The 14,779-nt window shown below is 45.3% G+C and overlaps 1 protein-coding gene across 3 annotated transcripts in view; it reads right to left on the bottom strand.

The window, feature by feature from the left end:
* Nucleotides 1-14,779, bottom strand: part of APPL1 (adaptor protein, phosphotyrosine interacting with PH domain and leucine zipper 1) — a 110,145-nt gene that overhangs the window by 68,989 nt on the left and 26,377 nt on the right. For all 3 annotated transcript variants that reach the window (XM_033925882.1, XM_033925883.1, XM_033925881.1), the window contains exons 6-9: nt 12,262-12,303; nt 11,321-11,379; nt 10,117-10,263; nt 1,006-1,088 (exon numbers count right to left, since the gene is read on the bottom strand). In XM_033925882.1, coding sequence (XP_033781773.1) covers nt 1,006-1,088; nt 10,117-10,263; nt 11,321-11,379; nt 12,262-12,303 — 331 coding nt within the window. The remainder of the gene's footprint in view (nt 1-1,005; nt 1,089-10,116; nt 10,264-11,320; nt 11,380-12,261; nt 12,304-14,779) is intronic.

Raw genomic sequence — 14,779 nt, 5'->3', positions numbered from 1 at the left:
GCAATGGTCACAAGGCGTCAATACTTTCTAGACAGACACGGCATATACAGTAGATGCAAGATGGTTAACTGTAACAGAACTGGATGGCTAAGCTACAATTTGTTAATTTAAGTAGTTGCCTCAATACAGAAATAAAGCAGAATCCAATTAAATTTCTCCAAGATGTGTAGGACTTGGTCATAATAACCTCTCAAGGCAGTAATCATCCCCCACATTTGGAGCGAAGCTGTGGAAGATCTGCAGAGGGGTGGATCTCGATTACAGATCCACAAACTTGGAAACACAATTGGTTCACCAGAGGAAAATCTTATATCACTGAACAGGGCGGGTTTTCAGATCCAGGGATCAGAGAACGTGGTTTGACTTCTCCAATTGTATCTAAATATAAACCTTAATTACAACTTAATTAAATCTAAAATTTTAAATCTAGAACATTCCAAATCTGAGCTTGACAAAGAGTAATATATCAGGTACTGTCATTACTGCCGTACCTGAGAGGGTTTATAATCTGAATTGTATCTGAAGCAATGGAGCGTGAATGGACTTGCCCAAAGTCACAATAAGTGCTCATGAGAAAAGCAAGATTTGAGTCCGGGCTTCCCTGGCTTTCAGCCTGCCTCTCTAATCATTAGGTTACTCTTCTACTTAAACGTATGCTTTGCAAAATATTTCTAAATATTTTTTAAATAAGATATAATTAATTCTACTGCTCCATTTGTAAATTTTCATAGTTCAGCTGCAGAATACCAGAGCAATCAACAAAAAAGATGAAACCAGCAACCCAACAGTCTGTAGAAGATCCTAAGCAAGATGCATGTTCTAACAGCTGAGGGAGTTTGGGACTATCCTTAACTATCAATCTCCCATACACTAAAATTATGTGCAGCCATTGGGTTGCCTTAAACAGAAATTAAACGTTCCACAGGATACCACATACAGGGCATTTTTAACTGTATAACTGAATCATCATAAATTTGGGAAAACAGGGAGGAAAACTCCACTTACTTTTGTACACTTGTTCCAATATTTGCTAAAAACTCTTCCAGCTGATCAGTAAGATTTTCCGACCCCATCTTAAAGAAACTTATCTAATATAAAAAAACAAACAAACACCCATTAATTCACATTTTGCAACTCAAGCTACCTTAGTGCCTTCTTAGTGTGTTGGAGCAACAAACATGTGGAAGGAATCGACTTGTTGGTGAGCTCCCAGTGGGCCTCCAAGGAACCAGTGCACTCAGCATCAGACTTTTCACACTGGTGTTCCCAATGTGCAGAGGCAGACAGCCAAAAAAGCAAACAAAATGCTAGGAATTATTAGGAAAGGGATGGTAAATGAGACCAAGGATATTATAATGCCTCCATATCACTCCATGGTGCAAACTCAGCTTGAATACTGCATTCAGTTCTATTCGCATGTCTCAAAAGATATAGCAGAATTAGAAAAGGTTCTGGAAGTATTGGATGATAGCAGGTATACAGATTTTAGGTGATGTTATTTCAAATGGTATACTGCTTGACTTTTCACAGTTGCAACATAAATATGGTCTTAATAAATCACAAAGCTTAGATGGTTGCAACTGAAGCAGGCCATTCAGGCAGGGTTTCCTGAATGGAAGAATCTTAATACCGGTACTCAATATAGTTTAGAATTTTTATGCTTTCATGTGGACTTCTTGGGACACCAGGCTGCACAGTGGTATAAATTGATAAACGGATTTATAAATAAAAAATCTAAAACTGGACAGGGACATTTGGAGCATCGAGATAAAGCATCAAATTACTGCATCTCAATGGCCACGAATTTGGTCTTGGAGAATGAGATGTACAGTGTCCGCATCTATGAGACAAACTTGGTTTTTCCTTTTACATAGAGCATTTTGGACCCCAGTTAGATTACAGAAGTTAAATAGCTCTAAGTCTAATAGATGCTGGCATTGCAATCTTGAGATTGGGACATTAGATCATTTGTTATACTATTGTCCCTTTATTTTGACCTTTTGGAAATCAATCTGGACCCAAATAGCACAGTTACTTACCGTAACAGGTGTTATCCAGGGACAGCAGGCAGATATTCTCTACATGTGGGTGACGTCATCCACGGAGCCCCGTCGCAGGCAGCTTTTCAAGCAAACTTGATTGAAGATTTTAAAGTTTGCTAGTGCTGCACCACGCATGCATGTGCCTCCCCGCCCCACTAGAGGGCGTGTCTCTTTAACGTGGTCCTCAGTTCAGATAGCTAGCAAAGAAGCCCACCCGGGGAAGAGGGAGGGTTGCGAGAATATCTGCCTGCTGTCCCTGGATAACACATGTTACGGTAAGTAACTGTGCTTTATCCCTGGACAAGCAGGCAACATATTCTCTACATGTGGGTGACCTCCAAGCTAACCAGGATAGGACGGTGGGAGAGTTGGCAATTTAAGAGAACAGATTACGCAAAACCGACTGGCCGAACAGGCCGTCGCGTCTGGAAAAAGTATCCAAACAATAGTGAGAGGTGAATGTATGAACCGAGGCCTTGCATATCTCCTCAATAGGTGTGGACCTGAGGAAAGCGACAGATGCCGCCATCGCTCGGACTTTATGCCCCGTGACCCGACCCTGCATTGGGAGACCAGCCTGAGCGTAGCAGAAGGAAATACTAGCAGCTAACCAGTTGGACAAAGTGCACTTGGAAACAGGACGCCCCAACCGATTTGGATCGAAAGATATGAAGAGTTGAGGAGCCGTCCAATGAGATTGGGTGCTTGGGAGGTAAAAAGCCGACGCTCCCTTACAGTCAAGTGTGTGAAGCGCCACTTCTCCGAGATGAGAGTGGGGCTTAGGAAAAAACACCAGAAAAACAATGGACTGGTTGAGGTGGAAATCCAAAACCACCTTAAGCAAGAACTTAGGATGAAGTACGAAAGACCACCTTGTCATGATGAAATACAGTAAAAGGCGGGTCCGCAACCAGAGCCTGCAGCTCACTGACTCTGCGAGCAGATGTGAGGGCAATCAGGAACACCACCTTCCAAGTGAGATACTTCAGATGAGCCTTATCAATGGGTTCAAATGGAAGTTTCATCAATTGAGCCAGAACCACATTAAGATCCCAAACCACCGGGGGAGGCTTGAGTGGTGGATGAACATTGAAGAGGCCCTTCATAAATCGGGAAACCACCGGATGGACAGAGAGCGGTTTCCCATCAAGTGGCTGAAGAAAGGCAGCAATCGCACGGAGGTGGACTCGAATATAGGTCGATTTGAGACCAGACCGAGACAAGTGCAACAGATAATCCAGCACGAAAGGCAAGGAAGCTGGCAGTGGCTCCAGACGATGCTCAGCACACCACGCAGCAAATCTAGTCCATTTCTGGGAGTAGCATTGTCGAATAGAACCTTTCAGAGAGGCCTCGAGAACATCCCTCACTGACTGAGACAAATCGAAGGAGGGCGTCAGGTGGAAAGGAACCAAGCAGTTAAGTATAGAAACTGCAAATTGGGATGCAGCAGCGACCCCCGACTCTGAGACAGCAGAGAAGGAAATACAGGCAGAAGTAGAGGCTCCTTGACATTGAGTTGGAGGAGAAGGGAGAACCATGGCTGCCTGGGCCACCGAGGAGCTATCAAAATCATGGCGGCATGAGTGGACTTGAGCTGCATGAGAGTCCTCAGAATCAGAGGAAAAGGAGGAACCTGTCCTTCCAATCTAGAAGGAAAGCATCCGCTTCGAGACGATCTTGGAGTAGATGCGAGGCAATTTGTGGTTGAGGGGCGAGGCAAACAGATCTATCTGCGGCGTCCCCCATCGAGCAAACACCTGACGCAGAGTCGAGGAATGGAGCAACCATTCATGCGGCTGGAGAAGGCAACTCAATTTGTCCGCCAGGCAGTTTAGCTCGCCCTGGATGTAAACCGCTCGAAGGAAGATGTTGTGGCATATCGCCCACTCCCAGAGCCGAAGATCCTCCCGGCAAAGAGACAGGGAACCCGTACTCCCCTGCTTATTCACATAATACATCGCCACCTGGTTGTCCGTACGTACCAGGACCACGTGATCCTGAAGCAAATGCCAAAAGGCAACCAGCGCATTGAAAACGTCCCGAAGTTCCAGCAGGTTAATGTGGCAGCGATGGTCAGCGCTCGACCAAAGACCCTGAGTCCGGAGTCCGTCGAGGTGAGCCCCCCAGGCATATGCGGAGGAGTCCGTTGTTAGGACCTTCTGCGGCGAGGGCGTGAAAAAAAAAAACACCTTTGGAAAGATTGGAAGAGAGCATCCACCAGCGGAATGAACACTGCAAGGAGTGAGTCACCGCAATGTGCTGAGAGGCAGGATCTCGGTCTTGTCTCCACTGGGACACAAGAGTCCACTGGGATACCCGGAGATGAAGTCTGGCAAAAGGAATCACATGAACGGTGGAGGCCATGTGTCCCAACAGGATCATCATCTGCTTGGCCGTGGCCTGAAGGGAGACCTGCCGGCACAGGTGGATAAGGGCCGCCCGCCGAGGTGGAGGCAGAAATGAGCGGAGGCGAACCATGTCCAGAATCGCCCTAATGAACTGCAGAGACTGAGAGGGGCACAACTGGGACTTGGAGAAGCTGATCTCGAAGCCCAGACGCTGAAGGAACATAATAGTCCATTGGGTCACTGAAATAACCTCCCTCCGTGACGGTGCCTTGATAAGCCAGTTATCGAGGTACGGGAACACTTGAAGGCCCTGCAACCGCAGGGCCGCCTCCACCACCACGAGGCACTTCGTAAAGACTCGTGAGGACAAAGCGAGCCCAAAAGGGAGGACTCGATACTGCAGGTGAAGGTCTCCCACCTGAAAGTGAAGGAACCTGCGAGAGGCCAGATGGATCGGGATGTGAGTGTAGGCCTCTTTCAGGTCCAGGGAACACAACCAGTCTCCCTCGTCCATCTGGGGATACAATGTGGGAAGAGAGAGCATACGGAACTTCTCCTTGACCAGGAACTTGTTCAGCATTCGGAGGTCCAGGATAGGGCGCAGGTCCCCGGTCTTTTTGGGGACCAGAAAGTACCGGTAGTAGAATCCGGTGCCCTGCTGACACAAGGGGACCTCCTCCACCATCCGAAGGCGAAGGAGGGCATGAGCCTCCTGGAGAAGAAGGGGGAGTAATGCTCTGTTGGAAGGACACTCTCTTGGGGGCAGGTCCGGAGGAGTCCGGAAGTGTAGGGAATACCCCTCCCTGATGACCGAGAGGACCAAGTTGTCCAAAGTTATCAGTTCCCAGCGGTGATAAAAGGCATGAAGGCGGCCCCCTATAGAGAGGGGAGAAGGCTCGAGGCCGGAGGGGGCCAGCCCGCCCCAACAGGGACAGTGAAAAGGATGGCGCAGGCTTAGCCGCCACAGGGGTCTGAGGCTTCTGAGGGGCCCTTTGCTGCTGCGGACGCCGAGGAGGTGGTCGGGAAAAAGCCGGCATGGACTTTTGGGGATAACGCCAGAGAAGCAACTTGAATGACTCAGGAGGAGTGGGTTTTGCCTTGGGTCTGACCAAGGAGGCAAAGGAGTGCTCATGCTCGGAGAGGCGTTTGGTGGCTGCCTCGATGAAGTCGTCAAACAGTTCCTTGCCCAAACACGGGAGATTTGCCAGCTGGTCCTGCAGATTCAGGTCCATGTCAACTATGCGGAGCCAAGCTAGGCAGCGCATGGCTACCGCAAAGGCGGAGACCCTCGAGGAGAGTTCAAAGGCATCATAGGTCACCTGAAACATATAAAGGCGAATCTACGACAGCGTATCCAGGAGCCGGCGAAATTCCATCCGGCAATGAACAGGCAAGTCCTCCTGAAAAGAGGGCATGGATTTGATGCACTGTTTCAGATATGATGTAAAAGTAAAATTATAGTTTAGAACTCTGTTCGCCATCATCGAATTCTGGTACAGGCGCCTACCAAACTTGTCCATAGTCCAGCCTTCCCAGCCCGGCGGGACAGCCGCGTAGACCTTGGAAGAGTTAGACTTCTTCAAGGAAGACTCCACCACCAAAGATTGGTGGGAGATCTGAGCCTTTCAAACCCCTTACAGGGGACCGTCTGGTACCTGGACTCCATCTTGGACAGAATGGCTGGAATAGAGTAAGATGTCTCCAAATTCCGGAAGAAAGTCTACTGCAAAACCGGGTTCAAGGGGAGGCAAAGGGATTCCTTCGGTGGGTAAGGAAGCTCCATCTCCTCCAAATATTCCCGGGTATACCTGGATCCCGACTGGAGGTCCAGTTGCAGCGCTTTGCCGATGAAATAGATGGGATTAGGAGAGACTCTAACTGCATGGGTTAAAGATTGGCTTAATGGCAGACTTCAGAGGGTGGTAGTTAACGGTACCCTCTCTAAAATGTCGGAGGTGACTAGCGGAGTGCCACAGGGTTCGGTCCTGGGCCCACTCCTCTTCAACATATTCATTGGGGATCTGACTCAAGGGCTTCAAGGCAAAGTAACCTTATTCGCTGATGACGCCAAACTATGCAATATAGTAAACGGCCATAATCTACAAGATGCTATGGAGCAAGACCTGCGTACTTTAGAAAGTTGGTCCTTGATGTGGCAGCTGGGCTTTAACGCCAAGAAATGTAAGGTCATGCATCTCGGTAACGGAAATCCTTGCAGAACTTACACCCTGAATGGAGAAACTTTAACCAGGACTACGGCAGAACGAGACTTAGGAGTAATCATCAGTGCTGACATGAAAGCAGCCACTCAAGTGGAGAAGGCTTCATCTAAAGCACGGCAGATGATAGGTTGTATCAAGAGAAGCTTCGTCAACAGGAAACCTGAAGTCATGATGCCATTGTACAGAGCCATGGTGAGACCTCATCTGGAGTACTGTGTGCAATTCTGGAGGCCACATTACCGTAAGGATGTGCTCAGAATTGAGTCGGTTCAGCGGATGGCCACCAGGATGGTCTCGGGGCTAAAGGGTCTCCCATACGAGGAAAGACTGAGCAAATTGCAGCTCTACACTCTTGAAGAGCGTAGGGAGAGGGGAGACATGATTGAGACATTTAAGTACATCACGGGACGGGTCGAGGTGGAAGAGGATATCTTTCTTCTCAGGGGACCCTCGACCACAAGAGGACATCCGCTCAAACTCAGGGGAGGGAAGTTTCGTGGAGACGCAAGGAAGTACTTCTTCACGGAGAGAGTGATCGAGCATTGGAACAAGCTTCCAGTGCAGGTGGTCGAGGCACGCAGCATCCCAGACTTCAAGAACAAATGGGATACCCATGTGGGATCCCTACGGGGTCATGCCAAGGGATAGGGTCACTAGGACTTGAATGAGCGGGTCAGTAGAGTGACAGTATAATTACAATTATACTTAAGGGGTCAGAAGACTTAAGAGGGTGGGTAAATAGTGTGGGCAGACTTGATGGGCTATATGGCCCTTATCTGCCGTCATCTTTCTATGTTTCTATGTTTCATCACGAACCTGGTGAAGGAGGACATGGGCTTGCCCACAGAATGCCCCTCAAGGAGTGAAGCCGAGCAGGACTTCAGGGCAGCCGAGAACGAGGGGTAAGCCTCCCTCGAATACTGCGCTGGCAGGTCAATATCCACAAGCATGGACATCGAGAGAATGAGGGGGAGACGACGACAGCTTGCGCTTATAGGTCCGGGGAGCCCGCCTCGGTGAGCCTCGGGAAGAAGAGTCCTTCCAACTTGACAGAGAGGCTGGTGTCTTCAACCTCGAAGCCCCTCAGTGCGGAGACCGAGACGGCACGGGAAAATGGCGAAGACGAGGGTCAGACAATTCTAGGTCCGAGGGCTTGATGGATGCCGTAGTGTGAGGGCCCGGCGACATACCCCGCCTCGGGAGAGAGTCCCCGGGCTGTTTGGCTGCCTCGAGGAAGAAGTACGTTTGGGCCGGCGCTTCGACTGAGGATGGGCGGCGGGAGAACTCCGCCTCGAGGGAATAGGCGAGGAGGCACTCGAGGACGAGCGTCGAGACCGACGTGCCTTGCCTCGAGATCCCTCGGCGCGACGCTCAGGCTGGTTAACGACGAGGTTAAGATAGCCTTAAGCATATCCTCGAACATGGGCACCGAGACCAAAGGATTTGGACGAACAGGTGCAGCAGTGCGCTCCAACGAGGGCAATCTCGATGTAGAGTATTCCCGTAATGTGCAGGCATGCTTAAGAGGAGGTCTCGTCGAGGCCGGCAGGACTACACTCACTGCCTAGGTGGCCAAAGACTCCGAGGGCGGCTTCTTCGGTAGCTGTGAACCTGAAGGAGGAAGAGGAGATTTACCCAAGGCCGAGGTCTTCGAAGCCAGAGCTGCCGAGGCCTTCGAAGTCGAGGGAGACTTGCTCGGGACCGAGGTCTTCGAGGCCGACGTCGAGACCAAGGTCAAGGTCGAGGCCGAGACCGGGGCCGAGGCCTTATCCGCGGAGGGGTCCATGTTGAAGAGTTCCACAATCTTGGCTCGCCGTCAATGAAGAGCCCAAGGCTGAAGGGTGGCACAACAAGGGCAAGAGTCCGTAGGGTGGTCAACACCCAGGCAAAGGATACACCAACGGTGCGGGTCTGTGATGGAGATCACCTGACTGCACTGTGTGCACTTCTTGAACCTGGTAAGAGGCCGGGACATAAGGCAGGAAGGAATGCCGCAGCCACTGCGAGGCCGGGTAGCCAGGGAAAAACCGGGGTCCCCGGTTTTTTGTCGATACGAAGAAGGAAAACACAAAAATTTTCTTTTTTTTACGAATGGAAAAGAAGAAGACGTGAGGCACAGCGACTTCCAATAAAATAATAAAAGAAGCCGCGGTGCAAGAAAGGCACTTAGAGTCGCAGAGAAGAGAGACAGGGCTTTCTGGCTCCGCGGAAAACTAAGAACTGAGGACCATGTTGAGGAGACGCGCCCTCTAGTGGGGCGGGAAGGCACACGCATGCGTGGTGCAGCACTAGCAAACTTTAAGATCTTCAATCAAGTTTGCTTGACGTCACCCACATGTAGAGAATATGCTGCCTGCTTGTCCTGGGATAAAAATTGTTTATTAGAGAACCCTGTGGCTTTGTTGTATGACACTATTCTGTTTGGTATGTCAATGAGAACAAAGAGCCAAATTTCATCAAACAATAATAAGCTTTTATTGATTATGACAGGAGTCACTATACAACATATCACGCATAATTGGAAAAATTAGAGCAGGCTTAATTACAGTTTTTGGTGGAACTCATTGTGTCACATCTATAAGATGGAGAGAACAATATCCATTCCATACAAAAAGGGAATTATAAAACATTTAAAGAAATATGGGGGCCATTGACGAATTATTGTAATGAATAGATATCATTTTTCCATTATAAATACAATACAAGTGAAGGGATGGGAGGGGGGGAAATCTGAATTTTATTAAAGGTTTAGATCAGTAAAAAGAATATTTCATAAGATATATTTGATTACATAGGTTAAGGTAGGGTTGGGAGGGTAGGGGTTAAATTTTATGTATTATTGTTAAATATGACAGAAATTCATTTGATGTATTTAATTTCAATTGTTAATTTATTGTTGCACTTGTTGAAAGATGTAAAAATGAATAAAGATCTTTAAAAATAAGAAAAGGTTCAAAGAAGAATGGCCAAGATAATAAAGAGGATGGAACTTCTCTCATATGAGGAAAGGCTAAAGAGAATAGGTCTCTTCAATTTGGAAAAGAGATGGATGAGCGGAAATATGAATGAGGTCTACAAAATCCTGAGTGACATAGAATGGGTACCAATGAATCGATGTTTAACTATCAAAAAATTACAGACTAGGGGACACTCAATGAAGTTACATGGAAATACTTTTAAAGCCAATAAGAGGACATATATTTTCACTCAAAAAATAGTTGAGCTCTTAAACTCATTGCTGGAGGATGTAGTAATAGTGGTTAATGCAGCTAGGTTTAAAAAGGTTTGGACAAGTCCCTGAAGGAAAAGTCCATAGACTGCTATTGGGATACTCATTGAACTTACATGGGGTTTCTACCAGGTACTTGTGACCTGGATTTGGCCACTATGGAAACAGGACATTGGGCTAGATGAACCACAGGTCTGACCCAGTATGGCTATTCTTATGTTCACTGTCTCGTGAAAGTAAATGTCTAACACTCTGCCACCCAGAGCACTCACCTGAGCTTGCATGTATCCTAGCAGTGGTTCTAGCATAGCAATTTTTTTCTTGTACTGAAGTGTGTTCAAAGCACAGAAATAATGCATTGTGGTCTGATGCTGTTTCTTTCTAGATGTATAAACATCTTCCATCACTTCCAATTTAACCTTTAAAAAATTAAGAACATTTTTTTTTAATCTGCAAGATGTTAAAATGAATTGCTAAACCACAAGATATATTTAATCAACATTACTACATAATATCCTTCCTAAAGTAGCAGGATGGACAGGAAATTAATATTCCCCCAGCCTTGAGTTCATTAGCCACCCCTCTTGCAAATGCAGTGTTACAATGGAACATGAGTCTTCAGTATTACTAAAGAAGTTAACTTATATGCAATGTATGTTGGGGGGAGGGGTAGAGCTTTGCAGATATGGGCCTTATATAGAGTTTCAGCAAAGACTGAGGTCTGGCAATTTTTTTAACTGGCACAATTTTTATGAATGCACTTAAAAAATGTTTACTTCTGCTAATGCATGGATAGCGAGTGCAAGTATCAATCTGTAACTCTTATATTTGTATGTGATTCACTGCTTGCATTCAACTATCTGGAAAAGTATAGTAGACAGACAGTCATTTAACTTCTTACTTTCTAACCTAGGCCCTAGGAGGAAATGTCTTTATACCCATATACCCTCTTGTCTCAGCTACGAAGATGCTGTAAAATTTATTTTTGTAGGGAAGCGATATAGACCTGCTAATTTAAAAAGCCCAAGAATCAGTTGTAATACTAGAATGTAGAATACACTGCAATAACTTTTGACTGTTAATATAGAGGCCCTTTTACTAGGTGGCACTAAAAATAAAAGTGTCCTGTGGCATCAGTAGTGTGGGGCTTTTCCATGCTCAGGTGGCAACTTTTAGCAGAGCTATAAAATAGCCACATGCTAATTTCTCAATTTACAAAGGGGTAAGGACCCCCGGTTAGCACAATGATGCAGCTGCACTAACAGATTAGCACTGAACAAGTCCCCAGTGCTAATTTTTTTTTTTTTTGTACATGCCAACACATAACTACCTAGATGCCCGAGTACGCCCTAAGGCAGTAGATTTTAACTTATGACAAGCATGTGTTACTGTTTACTGCAGTTTAGTAAAAGGGCTCCTTAATCTTGTTATAGTAGAAACCACACATTTACAGAAAATGAAATGTGACAGTGAAACCTTTTCATTTTCTCTTTTTTTTGACAATCGACTGTATCTGTTGATGGCAGCATCATGATCTGAAAGTACAATAAAACGATGATTATATGTTACTAGATATGGACAATTTGGGGGAAAAACAAACCAATAAAGTTGGTAAACAAAGATTTGCTGGACAAGGTGCCAGCAATATCTGACCTAGCACATCCACTAAAAACAAAAAAAGCTCAATCACAAAATCTTAATGCTAAGCATTTTTATCCAATGCAAAAAGGGCAAATTGATAACAGGATGGCACTATTTTAAAGACACATAATAGCCTATGAAGCAGAAACTGCTCCTACTTTGCAGGTGCAGACACTATCCCTCTTATCCTATATATGGCGCCCAGATTTAATTGCTTAAATTTGTGCAAGCCCAATTTATTAAGTAATGAGTCCTTAACTATCAATAATCGGGTGCAAACAACCAATTATTGAAGTTAATTGGCACTCGCTAAAATTTGCATGCGCATCTATCTGGCTGTGTGCTATTCTATAAGGCACATATGTCAAAAGGGAGCATAGCCATGGGCTTGTCAAGGGTATTCTGAAAAGACTGCATGCTTAGTTACAGAATATGGCTTCAGCATGCCTAACTGGGGAACATTTACACCAGGTTTCAGCAGGAGCAAGTCTGAAACCTAAAGTTAGGCATGGGAATTGACTGCCATTTATAAAATTCTCTCCTATGTCTGTGCTTAGATTATGCAAGCTTTTGCATTAATTAGCATATTTTTAAATTTATGTCCATAATGTCAATTAAAAGAAAATCAATCATGTACTGTATTAAAATAAGAATTCTGATCTTGATTTTATTCAAGGCCCTCGAGTCATCCAAGAAGGAAGAGCGAGCCATGGAAAAGTTTTAATATTTAACTCCTCGTATAGTATCTGCAACTTTAAAATTTAAAATACACATACCATTACTTGCAATTTGAAAAACTTCTTTTAAAGTCAGGATTTCTGTTGAAAAAAAAAGAAACCCAAAAACCCAATATTAGTATAAGTACAAGAGTCGACATCTGCAAAACTGGACTGCTAGGATTTCTTTTTCTGTATGCTAAGTCATATGCATTATGCCACATATAAACACTAGTGAGGACGACAGGGTCATCAATGCTTTTTGAAACTTGAATTCATTTCATACTATGTAATTTAAATGAGGGGATAATTGTATAAAAATTAGGCCAAACACCAAAAAGAGTGCCTATGTCAGAAAAATAGACATTAAAAAGAGAGCATAAATAAAAATATATCACACATTTCAATTCAATTATCCTATTATACGAGGACACACAACATATAATGAGTCAAAATTAAATTGGTAATATTTGAGTCGATCTCGATCAATATAAAGATGTCATCCGCACAGGTAAAAAGCGTTTCCCAAGCTGACAACTTGTAAGTGTTCAAAGTTGTCATATAAAGATTGAATAAGATTGGGGAAAGTGGAGAGCCCTGGGGAACCCCGCAAGGAGGCTGCCAGGAATTAGAAATATTACCATCAATATTAACTGAGTAAGATTGAGACAGTTTTCAAAAAGCTTAGTCAGGAAGAAAGGAAAAGGCAACATTCACATATCCAGCAAGGACCTATGCTACTAACAGGACCTATGTATTATATCTGTCAACAAAGAGCGAGCTTTCCGCACTCCTGCCTGGGCCGGCGCTGCTTCCTGAATGGCTGCAGTCAGTTCTCACGAGTCCCATGAGAACTGACTGCAGCCATTCAGGAAGCAGCGCCGGCCCAGGCAGGAGTCGGCCAATACATCGCTGGACCACCAGGCTATAAGCGGCATGTAAAAAGGTATAGCCGGGGGGGGGGGGAACATTTTTAAAATAGATACTACGACAGGGGGAAGCATTTAAAAAGGTATGACCGGGGGGGAGGTGACATGCAAAAAGGTACGACGGGGGAGGCGGGTGTAAAAAATTTATATCTTCGCTGTATAATTTTTAGTGGGAAAAAAGTGCATCTTATGGAGCGAAAAATACGGTGTATTAATGAACATGGCACCTAGAGAATGACATGGGGACAAAGTTTGTCCCTGTCTTCACCCCATCCCTACAAACTTTGTCCCCATTCTCACAAATTCTTGTCTGAACTCATCTGCACAAGCCTCGAATCTTATGATTTTATATTGAAATCATTTTATTAAAAGTATAAAAAGAAGAAACAATATTCTGTACTATTGTAATTTTATAAATCAAATACAGAACAAGGATCAACAAAAAAACCATCTCCCCTCCCTCTCACAAATATCCCCTCCACTAATGAGACAAGTGAACAAGCCAAATTACTACAAAATGCTGCATAGAAAAATCATGCTAACAAAATATCTCATTCACAGAGAGAGAGCACAAATGCCAAATCTATAATAGCTGACCAAAAATGATAATACATAAATTAAACCAAAATCCCAAGAAGCCACACCTTGTATGTAATGCAACACCTAAACAGATATACAAAGGAGTCAGAGTCGAAGAGGAGATACCATAAATAAAGGAGTCTGAGTCAAAGGTTTTATGCAGAAACTCCACAGCTCTGTTGAGAACCACTGCCCTAATCTGTTAGACAATATCATTTTTTGCTATTATAGGCTAAGGGAAGATTAGGTTCCTACCTCAATAATCATCTTTCCAGTATAAAGGAACATGAGTCTTTACAGTAGGTTATTCACCTCCACCTGCGAGTTTTTGCAGAGAGAGTCATCTACATCTTTTCAGCTCTGCCTTCTTGTCTCAGTGGGCAGTCCCCATCTCCTCAGTTCATACCAAAGCAGTTGATCACCCCCGAAGAGTGCACATTTGAAGTGTGCAAACCCCCTTGCGCAGCCACTGGTGCTCCTTGTGCCGGAGCCTGGGAACCCAAATAATTTAAGTAGGCTGTCCACATTAGACTTACAAAATCAAGGGTAAAGTCAGGACTCGAGGGCTCCAAGGACCTCTTCAGGGCTTCCCGTGGTCTCCTCTTGGACTCTGTGGTGTCCACGCACCTATGCTTTGTCTAATCACTATCCAGAGGCTCTGGAGGGAATTTTTTCACAAACAAAGACGCCATTTGCGATCCCCAGCCCTGGAGGTACCAGGAGAGACTAAGCCCAAGGCTTCCGCCCCTCTCTCATGTGCTCCGTGGTACATGGATGCTCCTCAGCCAATCATCTAGCACAAATCTGGCATGATCTAGGGGCATCACAACCTGAGGGGTCCATCCCAAGTGATTTCAAGCAAAACTGAAGTGTTTTGAGGCAGACGGAGGCTTTTAAAGAACAATTGGGAAATCCAAGATGGCTACTGCAATAGCATGGTCATGGGAAAACCAAATCAAAAGGTCTGGGAAGGGGTTTTTGGAGGTGGGGGGACCCCATATCCAACCCCAGAAATGCTTTGAACATGCAATTTCAGATCCCCTTCCAATTTTCCCATAGACTACAATAGC

This window comes from Geotrypetes seraphini, chromosome 17 (genome assembly GCF_902459505.1).
Source record: "Geotrypetes seraphini chromosome 17, aGeoSer1.1, whole genome shotgun sequence".
NCBI lineage: Eukaryota > Metazoa > Chordata > Amphibia > Gymnophiona > Dermophiidae > Geotrypetes > Geotrypetes seraphini.
Note: the sequence above shows the minus strand (reverse complement) of the source record. Positions and strands in the feature narration are given on the sequence as shown.